This window comes from Nomascus leucogenys, chromosome 5, assembly GCF_006542625.1.
Source record: "Nomascus leucogenys isolate Asia chromosome 5, Asia_NLE_v1, whole genome shotgun sequence".
NCBI lineage: Eukaryota > Metazoa > Chordata > Mammalia > Primates > Hylobatidae > Nomascus > Nomascus leucogenys.
The window spans coordinates 53,651,034-53,669,069 of NC_044385.1; the positions used below are offsets into that span (position 1 = coordinate 53,651,034).

At 42.2% G+C, this 18,036-nt stretch overlaps 2 protein-coding genes across 5 annotated transcripts in view; one reads left to right on the forward strand and one right to left on the reverse strand.

Moving 5' to 3' along the window:
* PFKFB2 (6-phosphofructo-2-kinase/fructose-2,6-biphosphatase 2) overlaps positions 1–8,849 on the reverse strand; it is a 28,022-nt gene extending 19,173 nt beyond the window's left edge. For 2 of the 3 annotated variants that reach the window (XM_030813092.1, XM_030813089.1), the window contains exons 1-2: positions 8,514–8,643; positions 7,087–7,188 (exon numbers count right to left, since the gene is read on the reverse strand). In XM_030813092.1, coding sequence (XP_030668952.1) covers positions 7,087–7,171 — 85 coding nt within the window. In that variant the 5' untranslated portion in view covers positions 7,172–7,188; positions 8,514–8,643. Of the gene's footprint in view, positions 1–7,086; positions 7,189–8,513; positions 8,644–8,672 lie in introns of those variants that run through there. The other variant, XM_030813091.1, reaches the window with a different exon arrangement.
* A 621-nt stretch (positions 8,850–9,470) lies between these two features.
* YOD1 (YOD1 deubiquitinase) lies at positions 9,471–17,874 on the forward strand. Of its 2 annotated transcripts, XM_030813094.1 has the most exons (3): positions 9,471–9,649; positions 10,987–11,146; positions 12,114–17,874. In XM_030813094.1, exons 1-3 carry the CDS (start codon positions 9,599–9,601, stop codon positions 12,815–12,817), a joined length of 915 nt encoding a protein of 304 aa, XP_030668954.1. In that variant the 5' UTR covers positions 9,471–9,598; the 3' UTR covers positions 12,818–17,874. The 2 variants fall into 2 exon arrangements, with proteins under 2 accessions (XP_030668954.1, XP_003273031.1); XM_003272983.4 differs by lacking the exon at positions 9,471–9,649 and having other exon boundaries at positions 10,804–11,146.
* The last annotated feature ends 162 nt before the right edge of the window (positions 17,875–18,036 follow it).

Genomic DNA, 18,036 nt, shown 5'->3' on the forward strand with positions numbered 1-18,036 from the left:
TTTTTTGGTGTTTGTTTTTTTGTGACGGGGTCTCGCTCTGTCACCAGGCTGGAGAACAGTGGCATGATGTCAGCTCATTGTAACCTCCACCTCCCAGGTTCAAGTGATTCTCCCGCCTCAGCCTCCCGAATACCTGGGACTACAGGTGCCAGCCACCATGCCCAGCTAATTTTTGTATTTTCAGTAGAGACAGGGTTTCACCATGTTGGCCAGGATGGACTCAATTTCTTGACCTCGTGATCCACCCACCTCAGCCTCCCAAAGTGCTGGGATTATAGGCGTGAGCCACCCAGCCCCGCTGGGGCCTAGTAAGGTTTATACACTGAGCTACGAACTTCACAGTCATAATCTCATTTTATCTTCATAAACCTGTGGAGCAAAGGTTCAGCAAGTCTGGGAAGACAAATAAGGAGATATCAGGCAGGCCTCCTGAAACAGAGTTAAAAGGTTATGTAGGCTTCCAGAAAATGCCCAAACCAAGACACGTCTTTCCCACATGTCTGAGGTCTTCACTGAAGTACCCAAGGTGGAAAGAGGAAAAAAAGTGGCAAGGATAAGAAAGAAAATAACCATGCTGTGGCCAGACATGACAGCTAATGCCTGTAATCCCATCAATTTGGGAGGCTGAGGTGGGAGGATCACTTGAGGCCAGGAGTTCAAGATAAGCCTGGGCAACATAGAGAGACCCTTGTCTCTTAAAATATATATATATATGTATAAAGATATATATAAAATGTATATATTTAAGATATTTTATATATATATATATCTTAATATTTAAGATATATATATATATTTAACTTAGCCAGATGTGGGAGTGTGCACCTATAGTCCCAGCTACTCAGGAGGATTGCTTGAGCTCAGGAGTTCAAGGTTGCAGTGAGCCATGATCACGTCACTGCACTCCAGCCTGGGTGACAGAGCAAGACTTCATCTCAAAAAAAGAAAGAAAGAAAGAAAAGTAACAATGACATCATCCTTAACATAAGAATGCCTAGAAATATAAAAATGATAGAGCTGTGAAGGAAGGTCTAATGCTTGGAGATTCTACCAGTGCAGAACTGAGCTGGCTCCTATAATAGGTCCAACAGAGTTTCTGTCTCCAGGATCCCACTGATCCCTTCAGAACCATGGGCAAGAATTAGCTTGCCCACTGCAAAAAGCCTTGCCTCAAGCTGTTTTGGCCTTTTCACTCAGGCCATGAGCTCCTCTTTAAGCCAGAATTTCTAAACCATAGTGAGATTGAGTTGGCAAAGCTTAATTGATACACGTTCTGAATAGACCTCAGGAAGCTTCAGGGTAGAGCCAGCCCACATAGGGCATTAGGGCCAATCTGCCACCATGGCCCATGTAAAAGCAAGACAATTGAGAAGCATTAACAGTCCTCAGTCTACCCTTCCTTAGTAAATTAACTTACTTCAGGAATGCTCATTTGCAGAGATAAGTCTCACTGGACAGGCAGGGCAAACTAGATGTTCAGGGGACAGGTGACTTGTCTAGGGACACCTAATGAGTCAAGGGTACAGCTGGCACTAGAACACAGATCTTGTGCTTCCTTGCAGCTTTTCTCCATAAAAAGAGGTTCCTCATCACTTTGCTCACAGGGGCTGGCTCCTCCCGGCCCATCTTGCTGCAGAGGAGAGGTGGGAGAAAGACCCGCACTGCTGCTGGCCACTGTCCCGTGGCCAAAAACCACACTGAGGTCATCTGGGACAGCTCAGGCTCTGCCAGCTCCAATGAGGGAAGGCCCTGCACAGGATGTGGGAAAAGGAAGAAACACCTTCACCTCCCACTTCCCACCACTGCTTCCCAGAAGGTGCCCCGCAAATTGCGGCTGCCTCTCTGCCTGATACTAAGGGACCTTGTAAGATTAAGAAACAGTTCCGTAAAATGGAGGTACTTAGATGGGAAATACAACTTTCATTTTCTGAGAAATAAATGTAGAAAGATCTCAATGGAGAAGTGGGAGGAGGCGCCCAGGTAGAGAACCAACCTCGGAAGGAAAAGAGTTTCCTAAGGGTGTTTGGCAAGAAGTACTCAGAGTGACCCTAGTGGTGAGGAGGGAGAAGTGGAGGCCCAGACCTGGGGTCAGAGGGCTTGGCTTTTAGTCCTTTACCCATTGTACACATGGAAAATTCCTGAGTCTCAGCAGGACCCCCTCCAAGGTAGGTAAAGGAGCAACATAAGTGATTTTCATCTCTATTCAAATAGGGAGCTCAAAGGCAAGCAAACGGTACCCTGAAGCCTCAGCTGGCATTAATCCCTAATCACTGGCCCTTAACAGGCAGATAGCCTCTGCATGGGATCAGCTGTCTCAGATTTAAGTAGTAAAATCCCCTGAGTCTTCACTTTCTCCAGCTCAGCTCAATGCCTGCTCTCAATCCCCCATGATTTGGCTCATTACCTGCACTTCTACACCTGCTTTGTCCACACCTTCCAGCCCATTAGGCACTTCCCCCAAAGGTCCTATTACCCTCCCTAAAGCTTAAAATGAACTGATACTTGGGAGCTGCTCTGAAGGCAACCAGGGAACCAGCTGCTCTCTGTTTACCCATATGGACAGACAATGTTAAGAACAAAAAAAAAACTGCATCCACCTGGGACCTCCCAAGAGCCCTCCAGCAATGCACCTCTCACCTCTGTCCAGAATACACTTATGCGCACCTGCTACAACCAGGGCTTCTCATTTTCTGGAGTACAAAACTAAACCACACTTCCTATCTCAAATTACCACACTGGCAAAAGTATGAACATTCTGTCCTGCCTGTTAAAAAACAAAACCACCTGCCACTGCCACCTGATTAATTTCAGAGACAATGTAACCCATCTCTTGATATACAATGGAAAACTGTTTCAATCCTGAAATTCTCTTCCACCTTCTTTAAGCCAGGTTCAACTCCTTTTCTCAAACTTAAACTCATTTTCCTTTCATAAACTTGCTTAGATAAAATGAAGACTTGAGGCCAGGCGCAGTGGCTCATGCCTGTAATCCTCACTTTGGGAGGCCGAGGTGGGTGGATCGCCTGAACCCAGGAGTTTGAGACCAGCGTTGGCAACATGGTGAAACACTATCTCTACTAAAAATACAAATATTAGCCAGTCTCATAACCCAGTCTCAAAATAAATAAATAAATATATTTTTAAAAAAGATTTACAAAAAAAATGAGGACTTGATAACTTCCCTCGTGTAAATGGAAAAACTCAAGCCTGGAGAAATTAAGAGCTTTGCCCGCGGTCCCACAATAGACAGTCAAGGTCAGGGCTCTGACCAGTCTCCTGATCTCATGACTGCCCATTCAGTCCCAGCTGCCAGCTCCTGTGCCTCATGTCAGCACTTGACAAAGGTACCCTCACGGTAAACACAACTTGCTCTCCATTCTAATCCTGAAGGATGGTCTAGGAGAGCAATGGTTCCCAGCCTTTTCAGGACCCAGGTCATCTTCTTTTATTGGCTCTAAAGAGGCCTAATATTTAGAAATATGCTGCCCATAAAGCATGTTTCATTAGTGACATTTTATCTTTATTCATCAGAAGTCAGAACTGCTGATTATCTCCTGCCAGTTGACAGGCATGAAATAACCAAATTCATATAACTACGGTCAAACACTAAGAAAGCTGATGTTTCAGTTAACCACTATGGCTATAGTTGATGCTGCCCAATTTCCATAAAATATCTTGAAATATTGAAAACAGCTTACAATATAGAACTTCTCAGGAGAGCAAATTAGTAATACTGATGAACATTTCCAATGTGTCTATCTTTTCTATTATTTCTGTAGGAAAAGTTGCTGGCACAAATGTGCAAATGTGTATGTGTAAGAATGGTCACTGCAGCACTCTTTGTGATGATGAAAAACTGGAAACAATTTAAATGTCTATCCGTGGAAAGCTGGCATATCCATACAATGCAGAATGAGGTAAATCTGCATTTATCAACGTTAAAAGGATGTCCACAAGACAGTAACTTGTTTAAAAAAAAAAAAGGAAATGGCAGCTGAACAGAATATGAACAATATAAACCTATCTTTATTAATAGGATATACCAGAATAAGATGTCTAAAAGAATCAAACTTGGAAGAAACAGGAGTTTTTTACTTTTCGCTTTCTAAATCCTTTCTGCAGTTTGAATTTTTTATGAACATACATTGCTTTTGTATTTAGAGAAAGGTACATGGAAGAACTTGTCTGTTCCAGAACTACTCAAAAAAAAATTTTAAAAAAAAAAGCATGCAGATTTCTCCATTTCCAATCTTTTATTTTTTTTCTGAGATGGAGTCTCACTTTGTCGCCCAGGCTGGAGTGCAGCGGCACGATCTCTGCTCACTGCAAGCTCCGCCTCCCGGGTTCACGCCATTCTCCTGCCTCAGCCTCCCGAGTAGCTGGGACTACAGGTGGGCGCCCGCCACCACACCCGGCTAATTTTTTTTTTTTTTTTTTTGTATTTTTAGTAGAGACGGGGTTTCACCGTGTTAGCCAGGATGGTCTTGATCTCCTGACCTCGTAATCCGCCCACCTCAGCCTCCCAAAGTGCTGGGATTACAGGCGTGAGCCACCACTACCGGCCCTCCACTTCTGCTTTCAGAAGCCCTGAAATCTGTCCTCTGAGCACTGTAAAGGCATCTCGGCCAGTAGCCCCTCTTCGCCCCATCCCTGGAGCAGTTGAAGTCCCAGTAATGCTCCTTTGGAGGTTTTGGCTCCCTAGAGTCATTCTTCAGCCCTGAAATCCTCAAGCCCAGTCACTTCCCGGAGTCAAAGTTAGCCAACACAGGTGTAATGAGCAGCAAGGGAACAACGGTTAAGCTATTAATAAAGCAGCTGCTGATGTGAACACTAAGCTGCCAGGGGAACCAGCTCCAAAGTACAGCTCTATAGCAGAGGAAAAGGAAGTAAGTTAACATATACTCATAACTTTATTTTCTCCTTTGACCATGTCTGCAACAGTCTCACAGCCAACTGTGACGTGAGGAGAGAATGGGGTACATAAATCACAGTGGCTTTAGGACACCTTCTTCTTCTTAGAGAAGAAAAAGGCATTTAGAGAAACTAGAGTTTGGAAAAAAAGAGATTAGAGCCCAGAGCAGGAATTAGAGTCTAGATGACAGGAAAGAAATCAGGGATTACTTCTTCCTTGACTAATTGAAAGCCCGCAAGGCAAAGGAACTACAGAAGAGTTAGGAAAGCAGGTAGAAGAGATTCCTACCATGGAGAAAAAAGCAAAGATAGAAGGACTGACACAGGGCATTGTGTAATCAGAGACTCCCACAATTATCGATCCTGCCCCCCAGCCCCAGCTCTCTTTTGGATCAAGCACCCTAGTAACATGAGTGTACCTCCCTGTAAGAGGTGCATCCTAGATCCCCAAATCTAGGTTACAATATTGTCAAATAAGAGAAGAAAACATTTTTTACTGAAAAAATAATTATTCACAGGCCTCTTTTAAATAGTGAGCTTCCAATACAGCATTTGAGTATGATTCAATATAAACATTTCAGGAATAAATACAACAGGCCAATTGAGTCACCTGTGAAAAATAACACACATTAGCTATATGCCCAACACTCTTCTAAGTGCCTTCCTACATTTAGTCATTTAATCCTCACATCACTCTTGGCGGAGACACTGTTAGTATCCCCACTTTTAAAAGGAGTAAACTGAGGCATGGAGAGGACAAGCAACTTGTTCAAGGGCTAAGAAGTCATAAACCCAGGATTCAAACTCAGGCAGTCTGACTCCAGAGGCTACACTCAAACCTCATGCTATACTAGTTATCTCTCATGGGGTATTCTGCCCTTAGCACCTGGCTTCTTGCCCTGGCAGAGAAAAGAGACCCTAATTGTAGACCCTAACTCTGCCAACCCCAGTATCACATCCAGCCAGCTGCTTCTGTCCAGCAGGCTCCATGGGTGCTAGGTGAAGAGAGATTATTATTGTCAATCATGAAACCGACAAGGGCATGACATCAAGGTCAAGGCTCTGGGAAAAGCTTTGAACATGAGATGATTCCTGGTCTCATGCTGGTCGGCTGTTTCCACCTGCTGATATATATATATATATACACATACACACACACATATATATATACATACACACATATATATACACATATACATATATATACACATACACATATATATACATACACATATATATACATACACATATATATATACACATACACATATATATATATATATACACATAGACATATATGTATTCCTTGACTAACTGGTTATATATATATACATATATAAAAAACCACTGAAGTGAGAAGAACTGACAGGATTCCACAGGAAAGGTGCCATCCAGAAGCAGAGGCAAGAGTTACCATTCCTTGAAGTTCCCCAAAATATATGGGGAACAGAGTCCCAGACCTTTTGGGAAGCTATGCAGCCTATGATGCTTAGAAATACAGATGCATGGGGACAGGAAATGATGCTTCACCTCCTCGCTAACCCTCCTGCTGTTTCTATCTAAAAGACAGGCATGGAAACGGAAATGCTCAGGTGAAAGCTGACCTCAAAAAAATGAACCTATAGGGAAAATAGTTTACAAAGTACAAAGGCTAAACCTGTGAGAAAGTAAGTGCCCAAGACACTGTGAGAAGCCAAGTGTCAGGGCTCATTCCCCCGAGGCCTGTAGGAATGAAGACAAGCAGCACTGGCTCCCATCTGCAATTCTACAATGAGCAGCAATCTCCCAAAACTTAGCCCAACAGATAAAGCTGGTAACATTACCAGCTCCAAGTAATTCCTGCACCTGCAACTGTGCCTTACTTATTGTGTGTACAATAATGTTTGTTCTAACTTCCATCAGCAAGCCAGTGTGCAAACATCCCAGGAGACAGAGATTCAGTTTAAGAAAGCAGTAAGAAACTGCTGGACTACACCAGTAGTCTAGCCCCAAGAACAGACATTTCACTAAGTCTACTTGTTTTAGACAGGACATTCCACCCTGGAGACTTTATATTAAATTTCCATGTCAAAGAATTATTTATCACTCCCACCAAGCAGCAGAGTCTAGGATTATAACTATATTCCCAAGATAAATGCTGAGAGAGAGCAGTCCCTCCTCTCTGCCAGAACTCACAACATTTCTTCTCTGACATTCGAAGATTTGGGGTTTTGGTTTCATAGCTGTTGTTGTTCTGTTCTGAGGAAGATGCCCCAGACATGGCAGCTCTTCAGATGTCTGAAACAGAGAAGCAGAATGTAAAAAAGGGAAGGGGAAGAAAGAAGACATAACTTAAAAAAAACTCAGTGCATTGGATCCGTGTGGTATAAGTAAAAACACCCTGGGCCAAGAGACAAGTTCAGTCCTGTCCTCCCAGTTAGCAGCTACTTCTCTAGCCCTGTTTCCTCACCTATAAAAAGACTTGCACTAGAACCTTACATTTATCTGCTGACTTACGAGTCTACATTTACAGACGTTATCTTCTTCAGGCCTTCCAATAATCTTGTAATTAAGCAGATTTTGCCACCATTATTTCTTCTCATTTTACATATTGAAAATTTGAGATTCATCGAATTAAGCGGCCTGCTCAAGGTTTCATGACCTCAGATTCTAGTTTTAAGAATCTGGGCAGAGTAGTGGCAGCAGTTGGGGTGGGGTGGGTTATGAATAGACGAAGTTCATTATCAAGAAAGTAACTCCCATCTAACGGTAGGACTCAGTTTTGCAAACAGTGAGGCCGGGCACGGTGGCTCACTCCTGGAATTCCAACACTTTGGGAGGCTGCGGCGGGCGGATCATGAGGTCAAGAGATAGAGACCATCTTGGCCAACATGGTGAAACTCCGTCTCTACTAAAAATACAAAAATTAGCTGGGTGTGGTGGTGCGTGCCTGTAGTCCCAGCTACTCGTGAGGCTGAGGCAGGAGAATCGCTTGAACCCGGGAGGCGGAGGTTGCAGTGAGCCAAGATCGCGCCACTGCACTCCAGCCTAGCGACAGAGCGAGACTCTGTCCAAAAAAAAAAAGGAAAAATTAAAAAGAAAGAAAAGAAAAGAAAAAAGTGAGGGACGTGGGAAAATCTCGAACATATTCCCTGAAGGAAAAACAGTAACTGGACCCCATGACGGCCCTAGAACGTCGTCATTTCTCCTCTAGTGCATTCTCAAGCCCTGCTCCGCACCCTCTCCCCAGTTACCCCCGGGACTCAGTCTAAAGAACACCGGAGCGCTGAGGTGGTAAATGACTTCCCCAAGGTCACTTCAGGAAGAGGGGTAAGCCCTGATTCAAACTGGAGTGGGAAAGTCCTGAGCTCATGCCCCCAATTCAGACAACAGGGGGCTGGTGAGGACGGAAGGTCCTGCGCCTTCAAGAGCCTTACACAATTCCTTTACTGACCACACAAATCCTCCAACCCAAACACAGGCTGTGGCTCCCGGTCCCAGAACGTCCGCGCTGCCTGCCATGCCTGGGGACCAGCACCTCGCCCCGCACTTCATCCGGGGGCACGCAGCCCCCACATCCCGCCCCGCTAGACCCAACCCCGGGCTGCGCAGCTGTGGCTCACCCTACGATCTCTCCTAAGATCCCTCCCTGCCTTGGCCCCGGCGCCTCCCCTGTAACGCGACCGAACAGAGCAGACAGCTTGTGGCCGGGGCCGGCGCTACAGTAGCCGGCAAATCATGTGAGCCCGTCTGGCCCCGCCCTCTCGCGCGTAGGTCCTCACCTGGAGAGAATCATCCACCAATCGGGCGCCTGCAGGACCCAGGGGGCGGGGCAGGGTCGCAATCGCCTAACTGGCTCGGGAAGGCGGCTGGAAGTCGGAACCAGAGAGATCACAAGCTCCCGAGTCTCCCAGCGCCGAGGAGCCTGGTGGCATTGTTGCTTGGTAACTAATAGGGCTGGGGGCGGTGTTAATAAAAAGCCTGACTTTTTTTTGACTCTCGCGAGAGTAGACTATTCGGTAGGCGCCTTGAGAGGGGGTGTGCCGGGTGACGAGAAAATGCTGCAAAGATTAACGCTCTCATTCCTGAATCCCAGCAGAACCTCATTAGGTCCATAAATGGGAACGTAAGCTTTAAAGATGTTTTTGCTAGAATAAACTACCACAACACTTGAGCTAATTATGCCTTAGGGTGTATACATACCCCGCTCCACGGGTCAGACTCTAACCTAAGAAAATCAACCACTCTCATCGTTGAACCAGAAGCTTCCCTGGACCCACCCATACACCCCAGTGGAGTTTTGTTTGTTTGTTTGTTTTGAGATGGAGTTTTGCTCTTGTTGCCCAGACTGGAGTGCAATGGCACTCCAGTGTTCAAGCGATTCTCCTGCCTCCCAGTATCTCTAATTACAGGCATGCGCCACCACGCCCAGCTAATTTTGTATTTTTACTAGAGACGAGGTTTCTCCATATTAATGAGGCTGGTCTCGAACTTCTGACCTCGGGTGATTCACCTGCCTCGGCCTCCCAAAGTGCTGGGATTACAGGTGTGAGCCACTGCGCCTGGCCACTCCAGAGGACTTCTAACCACTCCTACCTTCCCTCCTACCCCCCAACCCAGGCTGTATCATCCGTTGTAGTCGTCTTGAAGAACCAAGGAGGAAAATTGCACCAGCAAAAAAAAATTGAGTCATGAAAGATGTGAAAAGATGGAAACATTACATACAATTTATTCAGAAGCAAAGTCTTTTACAGTGGAGGTGAGTTTGCACCAAGTGAACTACACTTTTCATAGTTGCCCCAGCGGGCCTGTTTGATGCTTGACAAACCCACTCTCGGCAAGTGGGACTTGCTGTCTGGATCCTGGCTGGATAAAGAACAATGAGTATGGATTTCTTGGAAAAGAGAGATATAAATTCAGGGATGTCTTTATTCCTCCTTCGCCTGGGAATTAAACTCATTCTTCCAAAAGTTCAAACAGTTATCTCCTCTTTGAGGCTTTTTACAACTCCAAGAGTGCTCTAGTTGCCCTCTCTATGTCTCTACAACTCTGTCTTTATTCATTCAGCAAGTATTTGTTGAACACTTTTTATTTGCGAGGCACAGTCCTGGGTTCTAGGCATACACGTTTGAAAAGGTACAGATAATCTAGCATTATCACGTTGCTTTGAAATTCAGTGGCTGTGTGTCTCACACCCCACCCTGTCTCCCAACTGCAATGAATACTTGTTACAAGGAAGGCAGGAATGAAGTCTTCATATTTGTATGCCCAGAAACTGAACTGGAATCTGATGACACGCGTTACATGACTCCTCCTTACACTGCCACCACCTGAATGAGGCAGCTGCCCTCGGCCCAGATGCTGACCTCACACTGTGCTTTCTGATGTGGCAAATAGACGTTTTCAAGCACAGTCCCAGGGAGGCAGAAAGGCCAGTCTTTTGGCCCCTGGAACCCCAATGAGTCAATGTTTAATGCAGCCACGAGTCTAGTCACAAGTATGATTGTTTTTGACTGGTCCTTTGACTCACTGACCATTCCTGGCATTCGTTTGCGTTGTGAACTATGATTCTGTTTCTCCTGGTGTAGTCTGGGTGTAGTGTGGAAGCCTCAATTTAATAATTTCCGACCTCACTAAGTGCAAGGTCACATTCCAATCTCCAGACCTTCATTCAGGAACTCCTTCCCCCGCCCTCTTTTCTTGAGCATATATGCTACTCACGCGGAGGGCACCTCACTCGCTTTATAGGTAGCAAGACCCGTTGTCCTTTAGGAATACGGAGGTTTACATCTTCGTTCTGAGGGTGGGGGAAAAACCAGTTGTCACTTTAAAAGAGTTCGCGCTTGCTAAGGTACTAAGGTAGAAGCCGCACCGAAGCGTCGCGAGAACTGCAACCACCCGCAACTTCTCGCGATGTTTGGCCCCGCTAAAGGTCGCCATTTTGGAGTCCACCCGGCGCCTGGGTGCCCCGGCGGCGTCTCTCAACAGGCTGCCGGGACCAAAGCTGGCCCCGTGGGTGCCTGGCCTGTGGGCAGCCGGACCGACACGATGTGGCGGCTCCGCTGCAAGGCCAAGGACGGCACCCATGTTTTGCAGGGGCTGTCCAGCCGGACCCGGGTGCGGGAACTCCAGGGCCAAATTGCCGCCATCACCGGGATCGCCCCCGGCGGTCAGCGAATCCTCGTCGGATACCCTCCCGAGTGCCTGGATCTCAGCAATGGGGATACCATTCTGGAAGACTTGCCCATCCAATCTGGTAAGGAATCAGGGCTGGGGCCAGGGAAAGTCCCGGGAGGACGGATAGGGGCGTGAGAGAGAACAGAACACCAGTCAAGGCAAAGTGGCTGTGGGTCGGCGAGGGGCTTTGAGGCCAGAGGCGAGGATAGATCAAAGAACAGAGAACTCTGACGGGAGCCGGGGCAAGTGTCTAGCAACTCCTTGTCTTGACACAGGGTTGAAAGGGAACCCAAAGCCTTGAAGATCTCCTTCCCGATTCCGCTTTCTGGTCGGCTTTGAAACTATCCCATTTTGTTTTCCTTCGGCGTCCACAAAAATATAAAGAAGTAGGGCCTGTTTTCTCTGTCCTTATGTCTGTTTTTCCCTGTATCATCGATGAGATCTCATGGGTGCAGGATTTTTTTTTTCTTGGTTCATTTCTGCAGCCCCCTTCATAGATACTTCGTTTGACAGGCATACTTATTTTCGAGTTAGCTGTTAAACACCCGCTGAAAGCTCTTTCAATTTCTAACCAGCAGCAGTTATTTCTGTGCCATATCAAAACTTGAACATCAGTGTTTATAATTAAAAGCTTTCAGTTGCTGTATCAAGGACGTTGTAAACACTCAATAGAGTAGATAAGTTTCTGGAGAAGGAGAACCCCCTAGCGGCCTACTCTGTAGTGAGCACCTTCTGTAAAATACTGTATAAGGAAAGGAAATTTTGTTTTTGAAATGTATCTTTTTAGGTAAGCTTGAAGTTGTTTACTCGAGACCCCTTCACTAAATTGGGATGCAACCTCAAGTGTTTTTTGTTCTTTTTTCATCTTTATGAAAATTCAGTGAACAAAGATTGTTACTGGTAACTTATTTGCAAAGCTGTATTCTCCTTAGTAACCCCAGTTTATGCTTTAACTCCTTCAGTTTGTAATTTAAAGACTTGGCTAGAGAACACTCGGTTTCTTCTGTAATTTCTCTGCAAATCGGGATTTGTTTGATTTTTAACAGGTGACATGCTGATCGTTGAAGAAGACCAAACCAGGCCCAGAAGTTCACCTGCATTTACTAAACGTGGTGCTTCTAGTTACGTCAGGGAAACTTTGCCTGTGCTTACCAGAACCGTGGTCCCAGCAGACAACTCTTGCCTCTTTACCAGTGTGTACTATGTCGTCGAAGGAGGAGTCTTGAATCCAGCTTGTGCCCCTGAGATGAGACGCCTCATAGCACAAATTGTAGCAAGCGATCCGGACTTCTATAGTGAGGCAATACTGGGAAAAACAAATCAAGAGTACTGTGACTGGATCAAAAGGGATGACACTTGGGGAGGAGCAATAGAGATATCGATTTTGTCCAAGTTTTACCAGTGTGAAATATGTGTAGTGGATACACAGACAGTAAGAATTGATCGTTTTGGGGAAGATGCAGGATATAACAAAAGGGTTCTGCTTATTTATGATGGCATCCACTATGATCCACTTCAGCGTAACTTCCCTGATCCAGATACACCTCCTCTGACCATTTTCTCCTCTAATGATGATATTGTTCTTGTACAAGCACTGGAATTAGCAGATGAAGCTAGAAGAAGGAGACAGTTTACTGATGTCAACCGCTTCACCCTGAGATGCATGGTATGTCAGAAAGGATTAACTGGACAAGCAGAAGCAAGGGAACATGCCAAGGAGACAGGCCATACCAACTTTGGAGAAGTGTGACCTATGCATGAATGAGGGTTGAAGCCTACTACCTCACACATCCAGAAGGCTCTGGGTTTTCCAATAAGCTATCGTAACCGTAAAGAACAAAGGACACAATGCTTGAACCATCCTTTTAACTTAAAACCACTAAGACACTGAAATTCCTTGTTAAGATTAAAATTAGTGTGCAAGTTTACAGATGTGTGTCTACAGTGGTAAACTGTACATACATGCCTCTTTCTGCTGGAGTGACAGAATAGGTGATCCTTGCCACCTCCTGACACTGACCTGAAGATTGAGATTGATTATTATAAACTAGCACCCAGCAGCTTTAACTTGTAGAAGAAAGCATCACATTTTGGGTAATGTGGAAGGCCTCCTGTGAGTCCACTGGACATTTACCACAGTGTCTCCAGTAACTGAGTCTTTTTAAAAACTCTGAATGAGTTAAGTTTCTAAATTATGAATTGATTCATCAAATGAAGATACTCAGAATTGTCCAAACTGATTTTATATTGCAATTTGGTAGACTTTATAAATGTGTGCTTAACCACTGATAAGTACATCACAAGCAATTTTTACAGGGATGAGTCTCATCCTTGAGAATGTTATCACAAAACAGGAACTGATTGTGCCCTGTTTAAGATCTCTAGCGTATAAAAAGTAGAATGTATGAGGGAAAAGGTGCCTGAGCAGCTTCCTGAAGCTTTAAAAGACCGTTGGCCTCGTGTTTTAATGCAATTCATGTATTGGTCTTTGTCACATTGGATAACATTTTAAAATTAAGCAGGGTACTTTTTTAATTGAAATTCCTTGAAATTCGAGTCCTCAGTTTTTTCTTCATTTGCATAAAGATTTATCAGGGGGGATTTTCTCAGCTTTTTGTTAAGAGCACTTCCTCCAAAAAATTTTTTTCGAGTAATAATGCTCTGCTTTGGGTTGGTTTTTGTAAGATTTTTTGCACACCTGAAGAGTGTTTGCTTTTGTGCTAGCTTTATCCCTTCACTAAAGTTATTTTAAATAATTTCACATTTCTGCAAATTAGCACTTTGCTTATCTGCAGTCTTTGATTTTTGAAGTTTTAAAGTAATTGGAGTAATACTGTTGAATGAATTTGTTTCACTTCCAAAATAGGAAAAATTGTAAATCCTTGCCTTATGCAGCTTTCTCAGAATTCTGCTTCTTCCTAGTACTAGATGTGTAGCCATTTGCTTAGTGGACTAATCCGCAAGGCACACCCTCTAAAAGTTAGCTTCACTACAAGATCTTCCAGATAAAGTTTTCTACCTCTTTTCTTAATTATTCTGATCAGGGATGCTAAATTATAATCTGTTATGTATTATCTCATATAATGTGAAGAGGCTTAATGTTGTGAAGTTTTGTTATTTTGGTCTCATTTTTTATTAAGTATCTCACTTAGAAATTCAGTGGTATACTTTAAAGCACTTGGATCTTTTTCAGCCTATCTTCCTAGCAAATGTTTTAAAATTGACATTTACTTTTAGCCCTTTCACTTGGTGAAGGTGGCCATATAAAATTAAGGAACATTTGAACAATGTAAGAGAAAATAACTTTTAAGGAACAATTCACAAAGTTTGTTTGAAATCATCAGATGACATTTCTTGAGTACCTTTTGTGTGCATAGTTATTTTAGACAATATAAGCTGTTACGGTCAGCATAACTTAAAAGTGTTTAGTTTTCTATTTTACTGAGCCTTAAAAATAGCACTGATGAGCTTATGATACTTAATGTTTGGCAATCATAATGTGTTCAAATTAATAGGATTGAAAATCTCTCCATACCTGACTTTCATCTGGTCTGGATGGTTTTGGTTTTGTATCTTTTTTATTTCTCCCAGAAAATACTAAATCTAAAACTAAATTAAGAATATACCACTAGGTAACAATTATCAAATTGAGCTTTATGCATCATTACTCAGAAAGCTTGCCTTCCTTGCTTTGCTACTTCAGGAGACAGAGTTGACATGTGCTTACTGCAGCTTTAGATCTAGAAGTTTATTCATGCAACAAATATTTATTGAGTAATTTATACTATGCCAGGCATGTTTTGATATGTTTCTGTCATATGTTTTGATATGTTCCAACATAAGTTTCTGTCACTTTAAAATTCAGTATATATTTTCTACGGTGGGTAAATTTAACAAATGGAAAGGAATAGAACACTGATATTTTACAGAATTAAACCCCTTCATTGTAAGGGCTTTGTTTACATATTAAGTGTCAAGTATTTATTCAGGGGATCTTATTTCATTCTATTTTATCTGTTACCTAGGTTGTCCATTTACCGGTTGGACACTGATACTCTGTCAAATTCCTTTTAAAAATGACTCTTTCATCTGCTGAAATTTAGCACTAGTACTTTAGTGTTCTGATCCTGGAAAATTCAAGGTGAAGCTTTATTTGCGGACCATCTGATTTAATTATTGAAGATTAAAAACCTAAACCTTTGCTCATTCTAAACTCAAGCTTTTAAGCCTCACAGAATTTACAGGGGTTTGTTTTTTGTTTGTTTTTTCATTTTTTACTGTGCTTATTAAACTCTTGGAATTAGTTATTAAAGGGAGTAAATTCTCATCTTGGGAATTTTGAAAATCTACGGACTTATAACTTTCAGGAGGATTAAATGTCTTAAGTTTTGTACTAGAGCAGAATGAAATCCTTCCTATTCATTGAGTTTTTGCCTGCCATAGAGGAATTTTTTTAAAAATTAAAATGAGGACAGTTTACATTAGTGGCAAAGTGAATAAAGACCTCACTTTCCCACACCACCCTTCTTCCTTTGTCTTACTCTTCTTTGGATTAAAGGTCAGGTGTAGTGCTATGAAGATTCACTCCTGAATAAAGTGATTTCAGAAGCTAAAATTTAACATACCTGGAAATTTTGTGATGTGTTAGCCAAGTGAAGACATTAGTGTGTTACATCTTTTACTAATGGTTCATGGTTGATTTCTTCATTGTTTCCCATGAAATTAACATAGTCAAGTGGTACCCTTGACGCTTGACTGCTGGTCAGTTTGACCCTGTTTTTAACAACTAATGTAGTCATGCCGCTTGATTAGTCCATGAAGTCCCAGCAAAATAATCAGGAATTAACTAACATTATGTTATCTATCTAATTTGTCTGTATCTCTAAATGCCCATGCCTAACTTGCTTCTCTAGTTTATTCCTTCTGTGGAGGGGTTAAAACGGGGGTGTTGCAAGTTGCCCTAAGCTAAACATAGTTTTCTTACATCTTTTTGGAAAAAAAAAAATGGAATGGGAAGTATGCAAGATTAAGCAAGAGTGATTTTTTTTTTTTTTTGGACAAATCAGGTGGCCTTCCTAAACATACTAAGAATTATGTTATTTCATGTGTTGAGACACATTTAATTTGTTTGCAGCACTTTAAAAAAAAATGGAATAAAAGTTTACATGTTGGCCCTCTAGGGATCTAATTAAGGACATTAAAGTTCAATTCTTGAGCTACTAACCATCAGCTCTTCTTAATCAAAGATTGCCATCAGTGTAGAGTATATCTAATGGCACAACATTCTGGTATTTTAATAACAGTAGAACTCAATTTCAGTAACCATTAGGAGCATGGTCTGTGCCCTAGCATTAAAAATGTTACTTATTATTATAATGTGAATATCTTGTATTATTGTACAATGCAGTATTCAAATTTGTCCTTGTAGTGCAAAGATGATTGATAATTTCTAAAAGATTCGATCCTTAAAACTTGTTTCCAAGCAGACTTATAAGGAAGCTGATTTTTGAGTCAGAGGCCTTAAACGTGTCATACACAAGTGGCATCATTTTAAGTCCAAAGTGAAACACTTGATTTGAATAAGCTAGTTTATTAACTAAAGCTGTTTTCTTATGTTACAGTATTTCAGCACATTTCATTCAACATAAAAAGAATATTAAATGTCCCTGGTTGTGGGAGAGTGTTTATTTTTCTCAAAGTTATCTAGCATTTTGCTTACAGTGCTTTGAATATTTGGCTTAAAATTATTATTGATGTTGAATTGTAGGGTGCTGATCTAGGTCTTGATTCATATACATTTAAAGGAGGTTGGTAACCCCCTCATGGTAGAGTGAAGGGAGAAAAGGGCCAAGAGGACAAAGTACCACTGATAAGAGATTGTCAAATAGATGCATTCCTAGTCATGAATTATGCTTTTCCAAACATTTTTAAAGCAATGCCTTTGTGTCAACTCAACCCTTCTTCCCCATTTCTTGTCATAGAATGTAGCATGGCCATAGGTGAAAAAGCTTATCATTAAAGTATGAAACCATGAATTATAAGCATTTTGCCATGATGCCCTTTTATACATATGTTTTTAAAAGTACTAACCAACATATAGGAGTTTAGGAATAGTGAAGATATAATTTGATTAAATTGTAGGTAAACAGAAAAGATCATCTTAGGCTCAGAATTTCTAATATGATTACATGAGTCTACTTTATAAACTGGTATAGGCTATGTAATTAGCCTCTAAGTTACTTAAGGGACCAGGGGATCTAATTTTTGTCAGTTTTGCAGTCACATTGGTGCCATTCAGGACTCCAGCTGTTTACAGGAAATATATACTTAGCAGAGTAGTATTTTTCCTTGAAAAAAATCTGAATTCGGCCTAAATACAGAATGAATATGAATAGTTTGTGAAAAGGGTTAGAGAACAACAATATTCCTATAGTTTCTGTATTAATGCAGTAGAGACAGAGGTTCGTGACGCAAAAAGAGAACCACAAGTAAAGACTGTCAAATTAGAGCTTTAGAATATGACTTGGAAAAAGTAGGGATGGGCAAAACAGCATAAGAAAATATTTTTTCTTAATGAAGATGGACTGTGTTTTCTTGTTTTAAAAATGTTTGCCTATTTGCCAGCATTTTTTGAAGTAATGCACTGCTGCTACCTGGAAGATGTCTAACTTCGTTTTCTACAACTCTTATGTGATTTTGCCATTGTCATTAAGATGCATTGATTTTATTTATGAGGTGTATGACTTTAAATATCTAAATGCTGTATTAAGTGACTTGTTTCAAAGGAATAAATGAAGTGAAAACGTTGTTTGAGTATATTTTGGGATCAGGGCAGATGGCCAGTGAACAGCTATTTTACTCAATATACATATTATCAAAAGCTTACCGCATCTTTAACTAAGGTACCAAAATCTGCCAAATGTCACCCTTTAGGCGGACTCAATGAATGAGACAGGAGAAACTAAGGTA

Coding starts and splice junctions, on each gene's coding strand:
- YOD1 (XM_003272983.4), top strand. CDS start 10,804: ATGTTTGGCCCCGCTAAAGGTCGCCATTTTGGAGTCCACCCGGCGCCT. Junction 11,147..12,113: donor AGACTTGCCCATCCAATCTG/GTAAGGAATCAG, acceptor GATTTTTAACAG/GTGACATGCTGATCGTTGAA.